This window comes from Protopterus annectens, chromosome 8.part0, assembly GCF_019279795.1.
Source record: "Protopterus annectens isolate FY-2018-M chromosome 8.part0, PAN1.0, whole genome shotgun sequence".
NCBI lineage: Eukaryota > Metazoa > Chordata > Ceratodontiformes > Protopteridae > Protopterus > Protopterus annectens.
The window spans coordinates 1420254865-1420282245 of NC_056741.1; the positions used below are offsets into that span (position 1 = coordinate 1420254865).

Below are 27381 nucleotides of genomic sequence, written 5' to 3' on the forward strand. Positions count from 1 at the left end.
AGTGATGGTAGACAATAAGGGAGGCCAGTGGCAAATCCATTTAGATATTAATGAATTGGCCTGGCAGATCCGTACTGGTGCATATATGCACCCTGGTTTAAATGAGTATGTTTCTATCTCCTGCGTTTTAAAACTGTTATCTTTGAAAAGGTAGTTCCCTTATGTGTGGGATATAGCTAGTTGCTGTGTGTGTATAATGTTAATAAGAACGCTTGCTTTTACTTTTGGTTTTTCATGTTAATTAAATTTGGTTTAAATTGTTGAATATAGTTTATGGTATTGTTAAAAACAAGTGTTTTCTGCATTTATAACCTGTTATCAATTAATTATTATTGTTTATTTTAAATATTTTAAGGTTTTACTTCGTGTGTGTGTGTGTGTGTGTGTGTGTGTGTGTGTGTGTGTGTGTGTGTGTGTGTGTGTGTGTGTGTGTGTGTGTGTTTACATATGTATTTTTACTTTAAGAATGAATTATGAGTGTTTTAGTATGCAGACGCCCATAAACTCACATGCATATAATATTTTATGGTAATGGTGAAGAACAGAGTGTGGCAACATTTAATTAGTGTGTTAGTTATATTATAAATCATATATATATATGCTTGTCACTGATTTTATTTAATTAATTAAAATTGTCTGATTATCCAATTGATTTTAAATTGTATAAATGTGATTGCAAGCTGTTTGTAAAATTTGTCTGAGGAAGGAGAGACACTGGGCTCTCCAAAAACGTTTTGTTGCTTACGTTATTAATTAAACTCGGTTTGCTTTGGATTTGGCTGCTGGTGCTTGTTTTTGTGGTTCCTAGTCTGTAAACTTTTTAAATCTGAGATAATCCATGCTATGACTCCTCTTCCTGCACATAGTGAGCACATCCATTCCTCCTATGAGGTGAGAACTAAGCACATTAATTCCTTGGGCAGGGTATGCCCTGTTCATTTCTTGACTAGGGCGGGAGCCATGTCACAGTGTACATGACATTATATTTGGCTGTCTACAATGCAGTACTTATCACTGTAATACAAAGACTTGATTAAATAAATAAGCAAATTATTTACATTTAGTATTCCCAAACCAATTAAAATATTTGCTAAGTCTTTTTATGACATTTTAATGTGGTTTAATGTTAATGTTGTAATGGGCATTATTAGACAAATTTATATCCCTTAGGTAAGGGTTATCCACAATAACCTGTAACTCCTTCATGAAATGGATCGACATTATTTCTTATGCGACTACACTTTTATCCTACCAATGAAATGGGATGATTCTGTAACAGTTTCTCATGCTGAATACTGATCTAAATGGCCATGTGCTTAAAACTTTCCATGATACTTAATTAAGCATCTGATTTGAAAAGAATGTGTCAGATAGACTCCATTTAGGAATACGAAGTTTAGAATGTAGTTCCATTTACTTGTAAATTATGGCCAACATAATGGGTCATAGTTTTGTTACTGTAGATAGTTTATTTAGGGAAACCTTGCTATTTACCTGTGTATGAATATGTTTAAGAAAAACTGAAATGTTCAGGCTTTTTTACACATTGTGGCTATGGTTTGCAATATGCTGTAATGATTTTATTAACCTGATATTGTAGTACTTATTAATTTTAAATAAACCGTAACATTATAAAAGAAACAAAAAGATAATGAGACCCCCACATTCTGTTAAAAAGATTAAAGTGCACTTTTTGTTGTCCATTTGTAGATCATCTGGTTCCGTTGCGATTACCACCAACAATGGTAGCTTCATCAGTACACTGAGCATGAAGCTTTATGCAGTAAGTGTAAAATGCATGGAAGAATTATTTCATACCATCTTCATTACTGGCCATTGGAAATCACCATTCTTACATTAGCACTGAAACAGTTCCATGCAGTCTGTGACTAGACTGCCTCACTATTTTAGAATTATAATTATGCTCCAGCTAATTCAGAAGGTAGAAAAAGATAAACATGCATGCTCATAATTAAAAGTGGTCTCTATAGTCCCATAATTAAATAAAAATAGCATTTAATAGCATTATCTAATTTCAGTTGTGATTACTAGAAAAGCTTTTTGAATACAAATCCAGTTTATAGCCCACATTCTGTTGATGAAATGCATGAATTAGATGATCTGTGGAAGCATGCTAGATTTTAAAAATGCAATAGATACAAAACATTAAGAAAACATCATTGTATGCAAATGTGAGTGCTTGTCACACTGTTTTAATTATACTAATCAGTGAAATGTGTAAAACATAACAAAAACCTCAGAAACATGAGTACAATTAATCTGCATTTTACTGTTCAAGAAAGATATTGTAGCAGCCAGCTTTACGTTTCATTTCAGATGAATGTTAGTTTTTTTTCCACAGTATCTTGAGAATTACATAATAATCATGGATGCAAACTCTTTACTTGTTGTTTAACAGGATTTAAACTTCTCCATTCCTCTGACTATTCCTAATTCTGGAATCCTGTTGAACAAAAAGATCTTTGTCGAAGTTCGTGCCAGTAATCTATCATCAAGGTAACTATAATAAATCGCAGCACTGATGAGAGCTTCTTATCGCTTCCATTGAGTGTTTCTTTTTTTTAATAAAAAAGTTAGTTCATCTTAATGAAATGTTATATAAGCAAATACATTTATTTCAATTTATTTTCATGTTGTTGCTGGATTAGTTCCACCAGGCCAGCAGCCTCTTTTCAGGAAAAATACGAGGTGGTGCTCATACTCACTAGGGCAAATTTGACCAAGACACCAAGAATCAATGCCATGGCATCTTTTACAGCCACCTCAGCTACCACAAACGGAGTCACATGGGACCTCAGTTTAACATCTCCTCAGAAGGATGGCATAGCTAGGAGTGCAGCACCTCTTTTATAACGTACTACAGTGCCAACATTAAAAAGTCACTACAGCTATCTGATGTGGGAGGAGAACCCACAGCCTTCTGACTTTCCCACAATAGAGATGAGTGTGCTACCTATTGAGTCAGTAACACCACAGGAAATATCTTTGTAATATCAATGTAAAACCTTCCAAAAATCTGCTTCAAACTAACCAAGGGGTAAATGGATGAGTGAGACCATGAGTGCAACTGGATGGGGGAGCTACTGATGTATGGTGAGTCTATGTGTGTATGTGTGTGAATGTCTAGGAATGTGTTTGTGTGTGTGTGTGTGTGTGTGTGTGTGTGTGTGTGTGTGTGTGTGTGTGTGTGTGTGTGTGTGTGTGTGTGTGTGTGTGTGTGCATGCTTATGTCGGAATGCATCTATATTTCTCCCTACAGACTAACATCTACGTGAGGGACAAGAAACCAGGGACACCTTTGAATTAGTACTCTTTATACATTTAAAATAATAGTGCAACAGATTTTCTAGCAAAAAGTTCTACATAGGTAATAAGAAGTCTAAAACTCCAATGCCTGACATTATTAACTGACCTGTGAGATGGAACTTTGATATTAGATGAAAAATCATGGGTGTTCTGTAAAATCAGGGATGTTTTAGAGCTATGGGTGTGTGTGTGTGTGTGTGTGTGTGTGTGTGTGTGTGTGTGTGTGTGTGTGTGTGTGTGTGTGTGTGTGTGTGTCTGTTTCTGTGTTGGGGAAGGAGATAATGGAGTTGCCTGTGCTAGCATGATGCATAGGTCACCAGTGATGATTACAACATTAAAATGTATATTAGCACTCACAGTAATCACTGCATGAATCAGAGCCATGCAAGTTAGCCATAAAGAGTTCTTTCCTCTTTGATTCTAATCTGAATTTGAATCACCACTTTTTACAATTGCATTAACAGCCCTTTTTGTCACAGCATTTAAAGCTTGTGACTGTGTTCTTTCTGAATCTGTCTCATTATCTTATTATTGCAGTCTAGGCCTTTTTCCTTCATACCATCAGCTTATGAAACACACTGGAAATGGTGATGGAGAAATTTGACCTTGATCTTCCCTCTTCATGGCTTTTATTTTTGCAGTTGCCATGCCAAGACTGCCAGATGCTTCTACTAACACATTAAGCAGTTACTTTAACAACAAGCAGGTATCTGGTATTTTCGAAGTATTTTGCATACAGGAGTAACAATATCAAAAAAACACACTGTTAAGTTCATTTGGAAAGAAACAAATGTTATCTTTTTGCCATTTGGGTCTTACTCACTGTGCACCATCTGCTTTTGAAATATTGAAAATGGCACTGAAGAGATGTGACATGATCCTGTCTCCTCAGACCTTCTACTTTCATCATTATCATGTCAGGTGTACCAAGATTCCTACCTTCTTTATGCCTGCACTGATAGCAGGAAAGTATTCACTCCTATGGGAAAGAAAGGCTTATAGAATGCAGAGTAGACCAGGTTGCATGACTAGGCTGAATCAATTCCTCTTCTTTCTTGTTTCTCCTCAAAAATCCTGGTCCCAATAAATCCAAGCACTCTTATGCATCAATCTTTTCCTGGATTGTGATAATAAGTGAAGTACCTTTCTTGTCAGCTGCAGTATTGCAAACCTTATCATAGTTTTCTTGCTTTTTTTTTTTCAAACTGGCAAAGAACCCCCCCCCCCCCCAAAAAAAAACCAAACATTTGATACGCCCATTTGATGGCCAAGTCTTGAGACTGCAACACTGTCCCTTCAATCAGAAGGCATCTGACAGTATTCTTTCTAAGCTCCTGACTTATTCATTCTCGCTAAACTCAGTCAGTCACAAATTATTATAGCAAGCCTGATCTTCTAGGTCAATCAGGCAACACTGCAAAAGTTCCATTTTAGAATGGTTATTAACCACTCATGTGGTCACTTGCTGCACTTTACCCTTCAACTCCAAAAAGGCATCTGGATTTAACATTATAGCTTGCTCAATCCCTCTTCATTCTCTTTTATGTAGTCCTTCAACTTCTACTCAATAGAGTTTAATTTGTCAAAAATGGGCTAGACTGACAAATCCTCAAGGGAAGCTGAAACTTCAGTCACTTAGCCGGTATGCAGCTCATGTTCAACTTCTATTTTGTCTCCTGCCCTGCCTACTAACCTTCAGAAAGCAGGTGGAAGATTCCTTCCTTTTTTCTTTCTTCTGCAGATAGAGTACTTCTCCAAATTTCATTGCATGTGCAGTTTATCTCTTACTTTGCAATCTACTGATATACATGCTGAGTGAAACCTACTTTCACAGCTATATACTCACCTGGATGGGAAGAGGGCTCAGGAGAAAAACATTCACACACACACACGCACACACACACACACACACACACACACACACACACACACACACACACACACACACACACACACACACACACACAGTAATCATACAGTCCACTATAACCTTACGTCCCATTTGGGTAACTTTAATAAGTTGGTCAATGACAAGGCCAGGGAAATCACCATGCAGATCCTTTCCATTTTGTACAGCTTCACTCAGGTAGTACCCGCTACTAACACCATTGCATCTAAATTTTGTCTCTCATTAGTATTGATGTTTCAGGATGGTGTTGAAATCAGGGAACCACTGACTGAACCATTTTCCTGGTTGGACTACCACCTGGTAGGCTTCAAGTCAAGCTTGGTCCCCTCTCAGTCATCTTCTTCTGATATAGAGCTGTTCCATTGCCATAATTTACAGGCCATAAACTCAGGGACTATGTGCCTTACATTGGGAAAGCTCTTAGAGATGCTCAGTAAAAATAATTAAAATTCTCTGGCAACGGCCTAAAATATGGCCATTTCTGGCAGTTTGCATTCTCTTGCTCCAGTCTGTGAATGCCCCTGTCTTTCATATACTGAGAACAATGGTTTGACCATAAATTAAGATAATTGCAAAGACAGAGAAAAATGGTTGGAGCATACTTGACATTTTTGGTTTAGGTAGGATGCAAATAATACTACTGGTTAATTTGATTTTAATTAGTGTATTTAAACAGTATTGGAGTTAATTAATTTATCTGATGAAGTCTTTCCTTAGATGTGGACGAAAACGCACTTGTTCAGTAAAGCGTTTATGTGGACTTTACGTTTTGGTGATTGCAATAAAGATTTGTTTCTGCAGTTGGTGCGCTGTTTCCATTTGGTTGGATTTACTAGTTATTTTTTCGTGCTTGGGTGCCGTTTTTGGATTTGTTGTGGTTCCGGTGCCCTGCAATGGAGAATAGCTCACCAACTTTAAGCCGGGAAGAAGTGGGACAATCGCGTAAGCTGATCGGTCAGCTTACGGAGTTAATTGAGCTCCTTACACCACTTTGTTCAACTTTGATTGGCAGGAAGCATACTGACGTTGAAGCCACGTCTGGAGGGACCGAAGGGTTTGTGGCTTCTAAACACAATAGGAAAAGGCACAATTGTGGATCCAGCCCTACGTTGCCTGATGATGCGTAACCGAATGGTAGCATTTTCGACCCTGCCAATACACCGCTACTTCTGCTTCCTTCTGCTGAACAGAATAAGAACAGTTATGCAGGAGTTACGACGAACGGTCGAGTTTCTATGCTTAACACCTTAGACAAAGGTGTTACAGGTACTGTTTCCACTTCTCCGAACAATAAAAATATTCAGGACTGGTTGAAAGGTCCTTATTACTTTAACTTTGAACGTAAAGAAGAGGGTGCACCATTGGATGGTGACTCTTATGTTTTAAAAATTGACAAACTATCAAGATTAATGTACAAATACAAAACGCTTGGCATTGAAAATTGTTATTTGATGGAATGTATTAAGCAGAAAATTGTACCTAAAGGGCTTAGGGTATGGAAGTACCCAAATAATGTAGAACCTGGTACTGCTTTTCATAAGGAACTTATTGATGTATTTAATAATTGTGGACTTGAGATTCTTAGGCTCATTATTAAAGAAAATAACAGGATTTTAGAGAACTTAGAACATGAGATTTTGGTTTTAGATGGTTTTATTAAAAAAGATCTGCTTTTTGAAATTAAACATGAAAGAGATAGGTACTATAGTCTTAGGTCTGACGTTGATTCCAAATGCAAAATGTTGGAACAAAGGAAAATTAACAAACTAAAAAGAGATATTGAGGAATATCAGAATAATATTAGCTACCCAGAGCCACCTTTTAAGAGATGGGAACATAATGACAGAACCAAGTTTAATAAAGTAACTGGGTATAATAACCAAAAGAGTTCTTGGAGTGAGGAACAATACAGGGGAGATTATGACATGGATTTTCCACCTTTAGAGAATGAGGACCAATACAACAATAGGAACAAGAGGGAGGTATTAACAAGAAGACTCCACACCCCCACCCCCACCCCCATTTCTATTACTCTGCATCCTTTAGATTATGGTCCTGATGATGGGGTACTACGAACAGGTACTACACATACTTTTAGGAATTTTTCTATATACAACTTCAGTGATGTTCCTATCAAAAAAGTGCACTTTGATCTACTCAGTAAAGGATTTAAATTTATTCCTAATGCAAAAGGAGACCTTGTGCAAACAATTATAGACATGAAATTGTTTCTTAGGAAGGTAAACTTGAAAGCCATATTGCCCCCGATGCCTCCTGATTCTGTCCTTCAGCACCCTTCTCTTACCAGGCGTAGTACTTACAATCCCCCATACCATCCACAAATCAGGAATCTGGACACAGTTCTTGAAAAGGAAATTAGAAAGGAATTTAAACAAAATATTAAGGAATACAACCTTTCTGAACAGGAATATGAGACTTTGAATGATTTAAGACACAACACTGGAATCAGAATCATGAAGCCAGACAAGGGAGGGGGGGGTCGTTATTATGGATAATATAATCTACGAAGGGAAAATGAATAGTATTCTTAGAGAAGAAAGTAAATACAAAAGTGTTTCATTAAATGAGGTAAACCTGGCCTACTACAAAATAGACCTTATACTTGACAATATGTTGATGGAGGGCACAACTGATAACAAGATGCACAAATTTTTATCTGTACCTAAACCGAAGATTCCTGTAATTTTCGGAATACCAAAGGTGCACAAGAATGTGTGCGACCCTCCATTAAGACCAATAGTAGCAGCTGATGGTTCAAAAACGCTCCCCATGGCTAAATATGTAGACTTAATGACGAAACACATTTGTAATAACAATGAATTTATTTTGAAGGATTCATGGGATTTGTTGAGAAACATTACTCCTGACCTCCTGTCTGAAGATCTTATTTTTGTTACAATAGACGTTATAGATCTTTTTACTTGTATACCCCACGATGAGGGGCTGAGTATGTTTGAAGATATGATTTTTTTGGACAAAACACTTACACACTCAGAGAAGACAGCAATAGTGGAACTAGCTGACACAGTACTCAAGTACAACTTTATTCTTTTTAATGGTGAATATTACCAACAAGTAAGAGGGGTTTCGATGGGCGCGGCATGCGCACCTACGTACGCCAACATTGTGTTAGCTGGTTGGGAATCTGCTTTTGTTTTGAATTCAGAATACAAGCAATATTGGTCACTTTACAGACGCTGTTTGGATGATATTGTTATTTTCTGGACAGGAGGTAATGACAATTTATCTGAATTCCTTGACTATATTCAGAATACTACCAATTTTTTGAGGTTTACACACACTACTTCCACTGATAGGCTACAATACTTGGATATAGAAGTGTATAAAAGTTTGAACAAAAAAGACCTGGAAACGAAGGTATTCAGAAAGAGTACTTTTTGTAACTCCTTCCTGCATTTCACTAGTGCACACCCCCCACACTGCAAAAAGAACATTGTTAAGGGGCAGTTTGTGAGGGGGTGTCGCATGACTAGCAGGGATGAAGATTTTTTTATAGAATGCAACACCTTGGAAGGGATGTTTTGCGCAAGAGGTTACCCACTTGATTTCATTAAAAGTATAAGAACAGAGGTCGAGCAGAGTAGATCAACTAAATTCAAATCTATAAAAGGTAGCTTGACAGACATCAGGGGTTTTACCAACGACATTGGTAACACTGTTAACTATTGTCATCCCAATAAGAAGAATCAAAAAGGAGAACTACATTATGAATCAGCTTTGATTTTGGAATACAATATGTTCAATTCCAAGGTGAAAAAGTTATTTCAGACGGAATGGGACAAATTTGTATCCTTTTCTGATATTACAAACATTAATGAAAGTATTCCTAAAATTGTTTACAAGAACGCATGGAGCATTAAAAAGTTACTTGAAAATAACAGGATTAATGCTTGCAACAATATTATTAATAAGGGCGTATTAAGTAACATTACAAATGGAACTTATAAATGTGGACACTGTAATCAGTGTGAATACATCCTTAATAAAGGAGAGGTTTACCTAGACGCTAGGGACATTAACATCCACAGTACAGGTCACTACAATTGCGAATCAAAGGGGGTGGTATATATGGCTATGTGTGTAAAATGCAACTCATTCTATGTTGGTAAGACGGAGAGGGTGCTGAAAAAAAGAATTTACGAACATACATACGAGATACTCAAGAATAAAGAAACACATGCTCTATATAAACACACTAGAGTATGTAATGACTCTAAATTTTTGTTCTTTGTGCTTGAGCAGGTTAAAAAGGAGATGAGAGGTGGTCTTTGGGAAGAATGGCTTGAGTATAAAGAATTATGGTGGCAAATACTGTTAGAAGCCACCAGGTTACCTGGGTTAAATGAACATATTTCGTTATCCCCAGTTTTAAAGTTGAGAGCAGCTAAAATATAGAGTAAACTTGCACGGACACTACTTGAACAGTAGATGGTGCTATTTTAATGCAAGCAGATCGTATTTAAATGAAAAGTAAAACATATTTTTAAACTAGGATTATTTATTGTATTTAATTATTTATAACAACATATGAATTTATTTATTTACAATGGAATACATATTCAACTGTTTTTAAAGTGTTTTTATGCTTAAATAATGTTTTAACACGATTTAACATTACACTAAGTACCTATGGAGTTCTTAATATATATGAGCCTTCTTGTTTTATTGGTTTAGGTAGGATGCAAATAATACTACTGGTTAATTTGATTTTAATTAGTGTATTTAAACAGTATTGGAGTTAATTAATTTATCTGATGAAGTCTTTCCTTAGATGTGGACGAAAACGCACTTGTTCAGTAAAGCGTTTATGTGGACTTTACGTTTTGGTGATTGCAATAAAGATTTGTTTCTGCAGTTGGTGCGCTGTTTCCATTTGGTTGGATTTACTTGACATAAGAGATGCTTTCTTGAGTAGGAACATGATCTGGATTTACATTTTGCTGTATACTAGATGAAAATATCATATACGAAAGTATCCTTTGTGTCCATTGATAGCTGCACTGTATATTCTAACTACATTCTTCCCAGTGGGTTGCAAATCCCAGCCTGTCTTGCTGCTTGAAGAGTTTTTCTTCAAAAAGCTTTAAAACATGAGATATTTCTTCTCCATTTTTTCATCCACAAAGCACTTATTTCCATATGTTTTGGCCATCATTGCTATGGAGTTTCTATCCAAGTCAAAAAAAAAGAGAAGACGATCACTGTGATCACATTATCCTATCCTTATGAAAAGTTACTGCATTATTTCTGCCCTTCCCTTTATTAAGAAGGTTACTAGAAAAGTAGCTTATGTACAGTTAACTCATATCTTATATCTCATGGTCTTTTGGATCTTTGCCAGTCTGGCTTTAGACTAAGGCAAAATGCTAAGATGACTCTCACTTGATTAGCTGTATGGCCTGCTCATGCTGTGTGATCAAAGGTCAAATCCTATCCTGGTTACGTTAATATCTTTGTGGCTTTCTACACCATGAACCCTCGGATCCTGTTGGAGCAGTTAACATTTTATTATGGTTTTACTGGCACTATGCTGTAGTGCTGTTACTCTTACCTATTGAGATAGTCCCAGAAAGTAGTATCTGGGATAAAGTCCTCCAGATCCTTCTTTCTCAAATGTGAGGTACCTCAGGGTCCCATCATGACTCTGCTATTATTTATGCATAAATGCTGTCACTAAAGGAGGTCAGTATGTAAGAGAAAATCACTATCACCTATATGCTGACAATGTCCAACATTTTCTCTCCTTTGCTTATGAGGTTGTACCAGACTTCACCACCTTGGAGGATTCCTTATGCATAATCCTTCTCTGGCTGGTGCAAAACTAACTCCAGCACAGTTCAGCAAAAACTGAGTCTGTATTAATTCATGTCACCATTCATCCATCAAATGTTCCTGTGCTTCTTCCTTTCTCCTTAATTACTTATGTGAAAAACTGGAAATGTTGTCTCTTGTTCATCATATTGTTTAAGGATCAGGTTTCAGTATTCATTAAGATACTCTTTTCCATCATAAGAACTTATTCTGCATCAGTCACTTAATTTCTTCCTTATAGAGAGCAATGGAAGTTCAGGTCTTGGTGATGATCTTGACTAGACTACTAGAATGCTCTTTTCCCGCAGATTTATATATGATATCTTGGCTCATTTACAGCATATGTAGAATTCACTTCACTGGCATGGTTATTGATTGGCATATATAAAAATAATAAGGTCATGCACATCTTGGGAGATCTGCAGTAAGTGACAATTTCAGCCAGGTATGTAATTACAATTCTGATTCATACTTACCATATCCCTCATAATTTGAGCCAACCCAATTTAAAAGAGTTGACAGGATGCTGTGCCTTGAAAAGCCACCTCATATCCTCAGGAAAAGGGATGATTATGATTCCATGGGCTCATTAAAAGCCTCAGGCAGGTTCTTTTGCATACTTTGCCCTGGTTTTATGGAACCAGTTACCTTCTCTTACCTGAGCAAGCAATTTTGAGCACTATTTCATGAGTCCCTTTAAGCACAGTCTTTTATCTCAACCCAAGTGGTACTTTATCCAGTTTTTTAAAAATTCAGTTTTGATTGCATTATATGATTTTACATCTTTTCAGTATTTGCTTTTATTTTTTCTCTCTTCAATATTCTGCCTTTTTCTACAATGCATATATCCTAAACAGGTAAATATATTAACCAGCTAACTTAAACAAACAAATACATTTCTCTAGATGTATAAAGCAAGGGTACATAATCTGAAGATACAAACTGTACATCTCAGGATGACATATGGGAGTATTATTTCACTGAAAAGGTGATGAAAGAATACAATAGTTATTGTGAAACGATGGTACAGTAAAAACATGCATAGCACAATTCATGAATGTATAAGGAAAACATAAAGTGATCTTATGATACATGGAATCAAAGAAAGACAGAAGGTCTTGGTTAAGTAGATTTAGGTAGACTGCTCCAGTAAAATGGTAAGGTAGTAGGCAGCATGGGTAGCCAGTGGGTCCTTGTCTCCTTTCAATACTCATGTTTGGAGAAAACCTACATCAATGCTTTAATATTATGGTTTGAAATTACAAAATTAAAAACTTTACAGATCATCCTCATTAGGGGAACCCTCACATTCACTGTGTTATTCTTGTGCAATATATGTTTCAAAATAAAGACAGTTTTTGTTTTTAATATTTTGGCCTCTGCATACAGGTATATTCTTAAACATGTATCACTGTTGTAAAATAGAAAAAGAGCATAAAAATGACAGTTACAGTGTACTACAGATATGATAATATGAAAACATGCCTCTCAGTACATTCAGCACTTAGGGCTAATATATTAGTAACTCTGAAACATCCGGCAGCCTACTGGGTAATGCAGTTTGTTAATCATGACTATGATACTAGACACCCAGGTTGTATGAGGACTTTCTGGGGGAGTGGGAGAATGAACAGCTTTTTCGAGCCATCCTGGTAGGGTAATAGGATCAGAGACTCTAACCTACTGTAGCTCCTAGTAAAGGTTAGAACCAGCTGAAAGTTACTGTGCTGAAAACTTTAGAAGTATAGAAATCATAAAGAATCACTTTGTTTCACATGTTGTCTGGACTAGAGAAATTAGAAAATATGGTCTGTGACTTTTTTAGGGCACTGGGGATCTGTACCTTAATTTCTCATCTTTTTTCTACTAGTGTAATAACCACTCTCCTCCAACAGGATTGCCTCCAAGAACTAGCACAAGATATTGTCTAAATGGCCAGTAAGACCTTAGTCATTATAGGAGAAAGTGCTTATCTTGGGGGGGGGGGGTGACTATGCAGTTTGGTATAGAAGACCTTCAGAGTGAATCTGTGGAAAGGGAGAATAATGCATGGTGACTGTGACCAGAGTCACAGCAATGACCAAACATGTAAGGCCCATAGAATGTGGAAGAGGCAAATGGACTCTATAAGAGAGGTAATAAAGTACACCAAGATGAGAAAAATAGAATCTGAAAAGCATGTTCTTCATGCATGAATGTTATGGTATTTTAACAGCTAAGAAAATATAGTAACTATATTCTATAATGCCTTCAACGATTATGGACTGAACTTCTCTTAAAATTAAGTTAGGCACTTCAAAATAATATCAACACATGAAAACACACACACACACACACACACACACACACACACACACACACACACACACACACACACACACACACACACACACACACACACACACACACACTGGTATACTTAATTAAACTGAAATGCTGAAATGTTGATCCCACTAACATTGATAAGTCAATATACATGATCTGAGGACTACCCTCAGAGCATGCAAACATAATTGATCACGGTCAGTTCTCTGTCAGGAGCCAGAATCTGCCACATCATGCATGCACTTAAGTCTCTCCACAACAGATACAAGTATGACTCTGTCATTGTCCATGTTAATGTGAATGACTTGAGATGTACCTCCCTGGATTATATGACGAGAGACATGATTGAGCTCTCAGAGTATGTGTCTCAGGCAGGTATGACTGTAGCTCTAAGCATCATCCTACCTTCACCAAGAATGATTCCTCAATACCAACAAAAAAATAATTGACTTCAACAACTGGCTTAGTTTCTGGTGTCATTCCAAGGGGATCCAGTATCTGTCTGCCTGGGATAACATGGTTGATAGGCCTCAATGCTTTGCCAGAGATGGCCTCCACTTGTCACACCTGGGATTCAAGATTTTGGCTAAGGCTCTTGCCACCCCCATTGTGCCTTTTTTAGGCAATGTCCCAAAGACAAAGCTTCTTGTCAAAAAGCAAATTAAAGGTCATGCTGCTTAACGCTAGGAGCCTTAACCTGAAAATGCACTCACTGGAGGCTCTCCTCACACTGGAAGATGCCGACATTTGTGCAGTCAATGAAAACTTGGTTCAAGGCTGTGGAGAGCACCCCTGCCTTACCAGGCTATACCTCATTCCACACATTCAGACCCTAAAATGAGGTCAGGAAGACTAAGGGTGGTGGAGTCTCCATTTTCATTAAAGACAAGCACACCTCCAGACTAGTTTGCCAGCATGATGCACTAGAACCACTCCAGGTGCAACTGACAATTGGCAAGACACCCATCCAAGTTATAGCCAGCTATAGACCTCCCTGCATAACTCAGGACACCCACTCTTCCTACCTGGACCTACTTGACTCTATCAAGGTACCCCCTAACACCCTGATCCTTTGTGACTTCAACTACCCCACCATAGACTGGGTGAACTATTCCTGCTCTAATACGCTCAACGATTCCTTGACTTCATCAGTTCTAATGCGCTAGACCAGATTGTCTCATCCTCCACAAAGGGAGATAACATTCTAGACTTGGTTCTCACCAACTTGGGTGACCACAGCTCCAGCCCCATAGTAAGTTCTTCCCTGATGTGATCAGGCCATCGGTCTGTCTTATTCGAAGTTTCTATTCTGTCCAACCCATCAAGGCATAACCAGGCTAAAAAAAATTCTCAAAAGCTTCTAAGGGAGGTTATCAGTATCTTTACACTACTGCCCCCCCCTCAGAGGATGCATACAACTATCCTAAACAGTATGCCAGTGCAGTATACAAGCACCTGTACAGCTGCATGGACTCAGCCATACCCAACAGAACTAAAACCTGCTCCTCAAGGAAACATAAACCTATCTGGTGGACATACTTTATCAAAAAGCACAAATTCCCAATTAGAAAAACTCCCTCCTTAGCCTCAACAATCAAATTAGATCACTAGTGCAAGCCTCCAAAGCCAATTATGAATCAAAACTAGTCTTTGAAACAAAGGGTAACCATAAAGCCTTTTTCAGTTTTGTCAGGAATCTCCATGACAAAGCCCAGGTTGGTTCCAAATTAGTTTTTAACAGTAACACTTGCACTGATCTTATTGATTTAGCCAACCTGCTAACAGATAGGCTCAGCACAAACACCCCCCATCCCCCCAAAGGCCCATTCTGTATCCCTGGTACTTGTCATGCACCTCACATCTCCATAGATCAAGTGTTAAAGGCCCTATCCAAGGCAAAAAACACAGCTTCCATGGGACCTGATAGTATCCCAGGCTGTATTCTGCACCATCTCCAGCAAGAACTAGCCTTACCATTGAGCATCCTATTCAACCATCTTCTAAGTATAGGCTTCATTCCAGCAGAGTAGAAAAGTACCATTGTCATCCCCTTGCACAAAAGTGGTGTCACTACTGACCCTGGAAACTATCACCCCATTAGCTTGACAAGTCTGATCTGTAAGGCCATCGATCATATTATTATAAACCTCATAAACAAGAACATAGGCAATCTTCAAATACTTGACCCCATGCAGTTTAGATTCATCAAGGGTAAATCTTTACTGTTGAACCTGGTTGACTTTTTTGAGACTGTCACCAAGGCCCTGGATGAGGGAAAGTCAGTACATATAGCTTACCTTGACCTGTCCAAAGCCTTTGATACAATCTCCCACTCAGGCATCATCAAAAAGCTACCACAACTTTGTGTAAATCTCTGTGTTATCAGGTGGGTGGCCAACTGGCTCACCAATAGGACCGACAAGGTCAAAATAGGTGCCTTTACCTCTGACAGCAGACCTGTCACTAGTGGTGTTCCCCAGGGATCTGTTCTGTGACACCTACTGTTTGGCATCTACTTCTCTGTGGTCCAAGCAAAGACAAAAGGCTGGTGGCTGTCCAAGTTTGTGGATGACTGTAAGTTGGGTGCTGTCATTGACTCACCAAATTATGTTAACATACTACAAGAGGGTTTCACAGCAACAAATGACTGGTGCCAAAGTCATGGCTTTAAGTTAAATGCAAAAAATATATATAATTATACCACTCATCAAAAACACAGCCCCTACTGTTTACCATATCAATGGCAACCTCCTAAGCACACAACCTGTGGTGAGAGTCCTGGGTACACAGGTTGATAACAATCTCACATTCGGCCATCATGTAGCGACAGTGGTCAGAAAAGCCTTTTACTTGGTTCATCTCATAAGTAAAGACATTGCATCCAGAAAAATGCAGGTTATTAACTCTCTGTACTCCTTCCTCATTAGGCCAATAATTGAGTACACTGCCCCATTTGATATGCACCTCTCCAAATACCTGCACCAATTGGAAATGCCACAGAAATACCTCAAAAAGAGAATCCATGGTGTCCAGCACCTGTCCTATGTGGACAGGCTCAAATCATTATCAGTCTATTCAGTATCGTACAGATTGTTCAGAGGTGATCTGTGTCTCACCTACAAGGCAATCTCGGACCCTGCGCTACTAGAGCTGCTCCATATCTGTAAGTCTAACTCATCGCGTATTACCTAATCAAAAGGCCTAAATCTTATATGCAACACTAACAAAACCTACTGGAGAAACAGGTTAGCCTCCCAGAGGCTGCCCTATCTCTGGAATAGACTCCCCATACACGACAAACAAAGTACGTCGCTGACCCTCTTCAAATGCAACCTTGATGAGTGGGTGGGTGGGAAACCATAAATTTGTCCCAGGAGTTTTAATGTGTCCCTCACTGACAGAGGCAACAGGTGCTGACTGAGGTTTCTTTTCTGGGGATAAACTCTTGGCTAGGCTTGTAAGGATCCCAGGGCCATTAGCCTAGTGACCTCCTAAGATGCTATGATCCTATGAAAAAAATAATGATTAAAACAAAGTTTTGTGCAGAGGGTAAGCCCCCATGCATACCTTATACCCCCAGAAAATTATGCATATTAACTGCAGGATTGCACAATACTCAGGAAAGAGGATATTCCCTAAGCCCAGAGATAGTGCAATATCGCATACGTCTCAACTATCTGTTTAGTTGACCAAATTTTGTTGACTAAACAGATGTTGGTTTTAATGACAGTTGATGAAATTAAGTGTTCTCACATGAATATATAGCCTGAGTTAACATGAATGAACATTCAAAATATCAAACGTTCCTTTTTGGCTAGTTTTTTAGCTTAAGATGCTGAATGTTCTAAATGCCAGCTGCTGTGTGTGCCAGATTACAGAAGAGCAGGGACTGGGTATTTGCCCTTTCCTAGCTGTTGTGCAATCTCAGAGTTTGAATATATGATTAGCAGGGGGGTGTAGGGATACATGGAGGCTTGTACCACTGTAAAAATAGTATTTTTTTCATTTTTTTGTGGTTTGATCTTTTTTTATCCTGCTATTGCTAACAATAATACCGAATAAGGTACTCACACAAACTTAACATACACAAGCATACATGCACAACACTAACTCTATTCCCTTCCCTAGTCCTTATTCTAACTCTAATTCACAAATGCTTGCAACACTTAATGCAATACCTTTTGGTATATCCACAACATTCAGCATAAATATGTAATTCCACTTAAGTAACTGAACACACTCAATCTTACTCTTTTTGAAAACTCCAACACTCAACAAAGAGGGGTTTTAGTCACTTTCCACAGCAGTAAACTTGATCGACAAACCAAGCGTTTGAGAGAATGAACTGTATCCATATATGATGATGTATATACATGTATACTCAGGTCTGTAGCTAAGTCAGTTGGTGGTAATTAGCTCCTCCTCAACTTGTGTTGAGAAGCAGAAAAAAACAGCAATAGGAAAGGAGCCATCCCTATTCTAAATAATTGCTGTTTGTTATCATATGGCAATGCAGTGGTTACCATTATTGCCTCATAAGAAATTTTCTGGTTCGATTCTTGGTTGGGGTCCCTTCTGTGTGCAGTCCTCCCTGCATTTACGTGGGTTTCCTCCCAAACTCCAAAGACATGCCTCTGGAATGTGTCTCCCCGGGCCTTCTCTGAAAATGGTCTCTGTCGCAGTTGGACATTTCTGGTAAACAAATGTTAAATAAAAATTTCTAGACTGTTTAAAACGTTTTTGTATTTATTTCCTTCCCTAGTTATTTGTTCTACCAAGGTAACTGAAAGTGTGGTGAAGGTTTGTTTGCTTGTTATTAAAACAATGCACTAAAAGCACTTCTGAGTGATCTGGTTCTTCTGCACGGCATCCATTCACACTCTCAGAATATAATCTCTCAGGTTCTGCTGTCATTATTTTCCTGCTGAATTATTTCCTTGTTAGAACTGTAGAATAATTATGAAGATAAAAACTTAACAATACATTGATGTATGAATGCAAAAGTACAAATGACAGATATATTCAAACAGTAAAATAAAAATGCAGAAGAAATAATACATTTTTATTTCTTAAAAAAATGTTTGATAAAGATAGCCATACATAACAAACTTCGCTGAAAATTAGTTTTGTAAAACAGGATTTTATCACTGTATGTATGAAATAAAAATATATATACTGAAGACACACTGGCTGTATAATTGAGCACACATCCAGAAACTGGTCAGAGTAAGTAGTCTTACTCCCAGCCAGTAGTCCTTCTTAAGAAGAAATACCACTTTTCTTTATTATTTTATGAGAGTGTGATAACGTGAATATTTTTTTCAGCAAGTAATACTACCTTTTGTTAGTAGAGATGCAACTCATGAAGTATTTTTTTCTGTTTAGGAATGTTTATGGTAGCCTTAATAGTAAAGAAGGCAGAAATATTTCCTTTTTTATATGCTTATAAGAATTACTTCCAGAGTATATCTACAGTATTATTTCAAACAGAACATATTTGTGTGCTTTGGTAATGGATAGCCTAACAAGTATTGAACTTTTCTCTTTTATTAATTAGAGATCATAAGGTTTCTTGTGACATTTCTTTTACTACCTCACATGACCGGTCAGATAATAATTAATATTTCTCTTTATGTTACAGTTTCAACATCTTGCTAGATACGTGTTTTGCAACACCATCTCCTGTCATCACCACTGTACCTGACAGTAAATTTAATTTCTTCACTGGGTAATATGGATAATTTGACATTTTTGACAACCATCACATAGACTTAATTAGATTTATTTAAATAATGCGCATTAAAATCATTGCAATTGTTTAGAGATGCTTGCCATTTCTTTGTGTTTTTATGATATTTTGCTGGAAAATTCTTTTAATTTACAGTGAGAGACATTTTAAGACACTTTAATAAGAGATAATGCAACATAAATTACTTGTTTTTTTAACATTTAGTAAAGTCATATACTGACGGAAAAAATGTAGCAACTGATAATGTAGTGCTTGCATGAAACAATACGTTGACTAAATAAGCACAGTACTATACGTGAACTAACTGAAACCAAATATTTTTTTCAATGCATCATTATGCCATGTGACCAAAGGAGCTAGGTTCATCTTTTCAAATAATGTTAGGAAGCATGGTCACACTTAGTGACCAGCAGAATAGTACTTCCTGGACTTTTTTCTATCAATCGATGTTCTACAAAGATAAAATGTTTAACAGTTAAAACAGTTTTTTTTAAGAGCTGAACACTATCTTCAACTTGCAAAGCTGACTCCCTATTAGATTTTGAAAACTGTATAAAACATGCTCATGTTTCAGGGTCTTATCTTACACCACCTGTAACATGGCTTACTCTAATGATGTCTTAGGATGGAAATTGTTTTCAGGAAGAAGTTTTCCAAGATCTTCTGCATCTTTTCACAAGACTGTGTCACACAAAAACACCTTAACGCTTATGTTCCACATCTAAAAATTCTCTAAACATGTTACTTTAAACAAAAGAGAATGTATACATGAAATATAAGTTATTGAATGTCATGGACTGTGCAAAGTAATACTACTTGTTGCCTTTCAGATGTGAGAGATTTTGTCACCATATGTTTATAATTCCTTCTACACTCAGTCTTTGACTTGATTATATCATCTCAACTAGTCCATTCTCTCAGGCCCATTGTTATCCAGACGCAGTATTACATGTTTTTACAGATTTCCTGTTTTCAGGTGCGGTGTTATCCTGGGAGTATTTGGAAATATGGAATAGTTACTGTAGCCTGTAAGACTGTGGCCTGTATCTTATATACCCTAAGTAATTACTTAAAGAGGTCAGCAACACATGCATAGCTTTTCTCATTTATATTTCACGTTTTAACTTTTCAGGTTTGAATTTGTTTTTATATTTTGGAATCAATTTATGCTGTCTTTAACAGTGTTGAGAGCTGTTGTATATGCCCTACTCTTTTTTAACATTTTTGGTGACTAAGTTGCATGAGTTCAGGCTTTCTAGTCATGTTCTAGTTCACCTTTGTAAGTATGTTGTATATGGGTTCACTTTAAATTGAGTTTCCCATGATCATCCCATCTTAATCTCACTGAGGATTAAACCTGAATTGCATGTCTTGACAATAGAACTCAATGCTCAGACCACAGACTCCACGATTCAGACTAACTGAAAAACATGCCTCGTAAACTTCTTGGAGAAACTAAGAAATGAACCCCTTTTTGCAGGGGACTATCCTGCTTCACTTTCTATCTACAGGTTATACCCACATACTCTGCTTACTTAAAAGTACTAACTCCACTGTCATACTACTGTGGGGTAAAGAAAATATTCTTCAAGGTTGAAAAAGAATATGTAAATGCAGCACACACTCCAGCACAACAGACAGCACTTAACATAGCCAGGCACTGTTCAAGTTCCAGAATCAGTAACAGACATTTTATTCCCGATTATTTTTTGTCAGGTTTTGTACATCTACAACCTTAATGTCTCCAAACATGTACAACTTCCATTCTCTCTCTCTCTGCCTGTATATCTTAAGTCTCTCTGTGTATCTCTCTTCCCTTCTTTCTGAGTGTTAAAAGTCTAGTTATTGTGCTTGGCTGATTCTGCTTTATTCAAAATTTGTATTATTCAGTAACTAAAGTGATTCAAATATAGGAATCAATTTTCCTCCAGCACTTTGGATACAGAAAAGACTTCATCTTCACTTTGTGATTACCACTAGTCCATACAAAGGCATTTTCTGTCTTTATATATGCATTGCACTGCATTACCGATGACAAACACAGTTATGCCAGTGTGTGTGCGTGTGTGTGTGTGGGGGGGGGGGGGGGCATGAATCCTGCAATAGATTGGTATCCAATTCAGCATTATTTTCTCTGAGTGCCAAGGCAGGCTTTAGTGGTCCACAGGCCAGAACTACTGAAAGGAGGTATTGGGCAATGAATGACTGGATGTTTCATCTGGAGGATGAAACTCTGCACTCCTATTCCTCAGCACTATGGAGGTTTTATACCCCCTATGTCTCTATCTATAATCATCTTCAAGGTCATTATATCTTAGGGGAAACAGAAATCTTCCCCAAGTACAATAGAACCATCACTTGCTGCCCAAAAAGTACAGCCAACTTCTTTCTTGGAGTCCCTCCTCTGTTTCTTTTGCAACTTTACCCTTAATTACCTGGAATGGGGTATTTTCTTTTTGTTGATTTGACAAAGGAGAAAATGTGATCTTTACCCATATTCCACAAAATGCATTCATCCTTCATTTTCACAGAACACTATCCTCTTTTTCATTTATACTTATACTTTAAAAAAAAACTATTTGTCTGTTAGTCTTTTCTACTTTACATGGACATCTTGGACTGAACAGAAGTAGTTTTCTGTCTGGGGTTTACAATTTTAAACATAATCAATCAAAGCTGGCAAGAAACTAATATGCTTTAAAAAGTTTACGTTGTACCCTTTTAATTCTACCTGCTAACAATTTCATTATATCCCACCAAATTTCATATTCTTCCTTTGAGTAGTACCCACTATACTGTAGTTCAGCTGCAAGAGAATTAATGCTGCTTGTGGTATTAACCATTTGGGAACTGTATAATATTTTCTTTCCCACTGGGAACAACAGCATATTGTGTAATGTGATCTAGGATTCTGCCCTGGCTTTCCTTCTTTTTAATAAGTATACAAAATTAACTCAATGCCTACTAGAAAAGGTGACAAGCAAGAGAAGATCAGGGTGCCTGATATGTCTCTGCTTTGCTTTACACTCTTGGTGTATTAGTAAAATTCTACAAACAACACCCCTCCCCAAGCACATATACAGCATTATCTCATGCTGGTATTTAATGATAAAAATAATCCTTATCTAGATATCACTTTGCATTGACAAAGAACAGATGCGTATAATCAACCCTAATAATTATATAACTAAACCTCAGGAAAACAATAAAGCTAATTCACCATGACCACTGCAACTTGTACTTAATTCACCTGCAGTGTAGTCTAAGTTACCTTTATTTCATAATCAGCTTATTGTTTTATTTATGAACTTATTTATATGTATCGTAGTATGCATGGTTTTGGTTGATTAGTTGTTCATGCCTTTCTTGTTTGGTTATGAGTTTATTTATAAATTGAAAACAGAATCTCAGATCATTTTTCTGCTCATCGTATTCTGCATGGAGCTCGTAACTGAGAACAAGCCACTGTCAGCTATTTTTTTAATATTTTATTCAGATTCCTTTTGATTGACATTAGATTGCTTCCTGATTTTAATTTACATGGCAAAATACAAAGACGTGTAATCACCTCCATGGTGCATCACCCTATGTAAGTGACTCTACCATGAGTGCTCATGTGTTATCACCACCACAGTGCATCTCCCTATATAAATGGGTATATTATGAGTGCTCATGTGGTATATACCCAAGATACACTTGTTTGTTGTCACTTGATCAACAGGCATTTGCCTCAGCTCAAGCTCTCACTAACTCAAAGTTCCTGTTACTCCTTACCTTCCATAGCTTTACCAGAATCCTATTCTAATCCTAAAACTCTCCTTCCCCTCCCTAAGCCAAAAGCATCTTTCCCATTGCTTAACCTTAAGACCATCTTTTCACTTCCTAATCCTAAAGCTGCCATGCTGCTCCCTAAACCTAACCCCTTCCTACTCCCTAACCCTAAAACCCTGCTCATGTCGAATAGCACTAAAAATCCTTTCCTTCAAATGCCTCTCCCACTGCCTACCCCTAAAACTCCCTTACCCTACAGCCCCCTAATCAATGCTCTCACTTCCCTCCCACCCCTCTCACCACAGATGCTGCACTGATCTCACTCACCCTTAAATAATGTGTTCGGATAAACTGTGGTGCCTTGCCTAAATTCATGTTTAGGTTGAGTGCAACAAGCAGCCAGTCCCTGGCTTTGAAAAAGTGTTTTGTTGGGCACTTGGGGCTTGGAAAAATACTGATTAATGCAGCATCAGGATAAACAACTTTACTTAGTAATTTAACATAAAAAACTAATACTTATATCTGTTTTTTGCACTTTATGTATCTTTTATTCAATACATTAATTCATTATTTCTTTTCATGTCTTCCACTTCTTGTTAATCTTCCTTATCTTACAGTCTCCTTCCCTATCATTTTTATTTTGATGGTCTCCATTTTAGTTTTTCATAATTCTTTTATATTTTATATTATTTCAACATTATCTTCCATGACTTTTCCTATGTCCCCTACGGTTTCCTTAATATTCCTTTATCTCATTATCATTATTGTTTGTTTCTGTCTATGTGTATCTCATTTCTTCTCTGTTGCTTTAAGATTTAGCATGTTTGGATGTTGATCCATCCTGTTAACATCATAGTTACTATTATTCTCTTTCAGGTCCTAACCCTTCTCTCCATTTCTAATGACATAAAATGAACATCTTTTTCTAGTCATCATCCAAAAACCTTCTTTTTACTTTCCTGTTCTATCGCTGATATATCCCAACCATCCCTACTACTAACATATCAACATCTTAGCACAAGAAATCTGGGCAAAGTCCAAAATAATGGGGGACGAAGGCCCAAAAACAGGGTTTTAAATATTGCTCTTATAAAGTTAGAAAGTTGCTATTATAAAATGATTTGTGTTAGCATGCATGTGACTTCAATCCTCGGTGATTTGCCAGGAAATCACAAATTTTTATGAGGAAAAGATCAAAAATATGAGGCAAAAATCTGGACAGTTGAGATGTATATTCCATAACATACGCAGTAACCATGCTCTTCTCTTTCAATATTCCAACTCTCTGTTTGAATCACTTAATTTTCTATGTTAATCATGCTAAATCACAATACACTCCTTTATCTTGTAGTCGCTACTGATACTAGCATCTTTAGGCTACGTCATACATCACACTTGTCTTGCTATTCCATGTCCCCCATTATTATTTCTTCCTTCTTTTTTACTCCACCTCTTCTGTAGATGTTTTACTGCTCATTTCATTCGTTCTTCCTAGTCTCTTTCCTCTGTATTTACCCTAAGCATCCATGTCCCCTTACCTTCTCCCATGTTGCCTGTGTTTTCTAATTCCTGCCTGTATCATGCAAATATGCAAACCATATATCCATTGATGGCCTACCATAAACCCATGTCTGCCTTTGACGCAGATAAAGTCCTCAGTCCTCTAAAACGTTCAGTCAATTCTACCCTGGTCCTTTTCTCATCACTTTTTACTTCCTTGCACCAGTTCTGTCTTTATAATTCCATCTCTTCAAATGTTCTGTCATATATTCATCTCAACATCATAGCTTTTTGACACTTTCAGCTATAGTTCTCCTACAGTTCAGCCACCTCCAGCCTCTACATAGCCTTCCAGTCTTGTGGCCGTCTTCCTTGTTTTTCTGTCACAGCATTTTATTACATGCTATCATGTCAAATTTTAAATGTGACATACCTTCCCTTCTTTCCTCCCTTCCTTCCTTCCTTCCTTCCTTCCTTCCTTCCTTCCTTCCTTCCCTTTCTTCCTTCCTTCCTTCCTTCCTTCCTTCCTTCCTTCCTTCCTTCCTTCCTTCCTTCCTTCCCTTCCTTCCTTCCTTCCTTCCTCCCTTCCTTCCTTCCTTCCTTCCTCTGTTCCTCTCTGTTTTCCCTTCCTCCCTTTCATTTCTCTTTTAAGAAGGTCTTCCCCATGCTAATATGTCTTCCAAAGAAATTTGGTAACAGACTTCCTGAATGTTCTCCATATATTCAGAATTAGGAACTCATGGAAGACCCTCCCCCCCTTATGTATGATACTTCAGCCATGTACTTCTTAGTAATAAGTTATTTGCTCTGACAGTTAACCCACCTTTCAAAAAGATGTATTAGACCTTGAATATCTCTGTGTAATTGTACTGTGTCATGCCTTGCAAGTCTCCTAGGGTTTTAATCTCAGATATTTTGCCTCTGAAACATTTTGAATCTTATGTTCCTGTAAGCTCTCACTTTACTATTTTGGGCACATTTTTCTATTTTTGCCATAAACCCAAATTCTTCCAGACCATCTTATCCTCCTCTAACACAAATTTGGGTATGCTAACCATGTTTTCTGCCATGGATTCTTATCATCTGCAAACATATTTAAATCAAACTACTTCTTCTTCATCTTCCTTGTCCATCCCAAACAGCCCATCATCACCCTCTGCACCACAACTTCAATTACTGATAAAATTAAGGCAACAAAGGGCAGTCTTGCCTTATTCATTTTCACTGCCGCTTTTCTAGCCCCCCACCATCATTGTAGTAACGTCCAAGCATAGCTTATCATACAGTGTCCAGAGCCTTCACATAACTCTATCTCTGTAACATATGTTCTCTATAATTTGGTAAAAGATTCAACTCTGTGCAATCAATGTCATTTTTTGTTATCAAACAACACTATCTAGCATGTTACCCTGTTTGCTGATTTTATCCAAAAAAAAAAAAACATAAAACAGAGGGTTTACTTCATCCTGTTGAAGGCCGACAATATCAAAGCTGATATTGTCGGCACCAAAATGTCAAAAGCGAAAGTCATTGCACGTGTAAATGGAAATCTCCATAAGGGGACAGTTCCATTTAGTGCAATGTAGTGAGATCTCGGAGTTGGTATATTTAAGTAGCGGGGGGTGTGGGGGGTGCAGGGGGGCTTGGACCCTTGCACAGAGCAATTTGTGTTGTGTTTGGGTGTTTTTTTTTTTTTTGTGTGTGTTCAATGTTCAGGGGGTTTCAACATTTTTGTGTCGATTATTACGCTGTCGACAGTTTGAGTTTTCAACAGCGTAATATAGATGCAAAACAGACAGTATATATCCATTAAAATTCTTGTCTTAACAAACAGATGTTCATCTTCCACTATGTGATGAAATATCCCTTTCATCCATACCGCTATAGCTTAGTTAATAAGTTGGCATCAGTGAGCACTAGTAAAATAGACCTATAACTGCTGTGTTCTTCTAATGACACTCTCCATCTGCAGAACATGTTGTCTTGCATTCTGATATCGTCGGCACCAAAATGTTGAAAGTGAAAGTCATTGCGTGTGTAAATGGAAATCTCCGTAAGGGGAGAGTTCCATTTAGTGCAATGTAGTGAGATCTCGGAGTTGGTATATTTAAGTAGTGGTGGGTGTGGGGGTGAAGGGGGGATTGGACCCCTGCACAGAGCAATTTGTGTTGTGTTTGGGTGTTTTTTTTTTTTTGTGCATGTTCACTGTTCAGGGGGTTTCAACATTTTCATGTCGATTATTACGCTGTCGACAGTTTGAGTTTTTGACAGCGTAATATAGATGCAAAACAGACAGTATATATCCATTAAAATTCTTGTCTTAACAAACAGATGTTCATCTTCCACTATGTGATGAAGTATCCCTTTCATCCATACCGCTATAGCTTAGTTAATAAGTTGGCATCAGCGAGCACTAGTAAAATAGACCTATAACTGCTGTGTTCTTCTAATGACACTCTCCATCTGCAGAACATGTTGTCTTGCATTCTGATATTGTCGGCACCAAAATGTTGAAAGTGAAAGTCATTGCGTGTGTAAATGGAAATCTCCGTAAGGGGAGAGTTCCATTTAGTGCAATGTAGTGAGATCTCGGAGTTGGTATATTTAAGTAGTGGTGGGTGTGGGGGTGAAGGGGGGATTGGACCCCTGCACAGAGCAATTTGTGTTGTGTTTGGGTGTTTTTTTTTTTTTGTGCATGTTCACTGTTCAGGGGGTTTCAACATTTTCATGTCGATTATTACGCTGTCGACAGTTTGAGTTTTTGACAGCGTAATATAGATGCAAAACAGACAGTATATATCCATTAAAATTCTTGTCTTAACAAACAGATGTTCATCTTCCACTATGTGATGAAGTATCCCTTTCATCCATACCGCTATAGCTTAGTTAATAAGTTGGCATCAGTGAGCACTAGTAAAATAGACCTATAACTGCTGTGTTCGTCTAA

At 37.5% G+C, this 27381-nt stretch overlaps 1 protein-coding gene across 1 annotated transcript in view; it reads left to right on the forward strand.

Moving 5' to 3' along the window:
• The window catches only part of LOC122808493 (zona pellucida-like domain-containing protein 1), a 155413-nt gene that overhangs the window by 59376 nt on the left and 68656 nt on the right, over positions 1-27381 (forward strand). The window contains exons 5-7 of the mRNA XM_044079449.1: positions 1711-1783; positions 2420-2517; positions 19056-19142. Coding sequence (XP_043935384.1) covers positions 1711-1783; positions 2420-2517; positions 19056-19142 — 258 coding nt within the window. The remainder of the gene's footprint in view (positions 1-1710; positions 1784-2419; positions 2518-19055; positions 19143-27381) is intronic.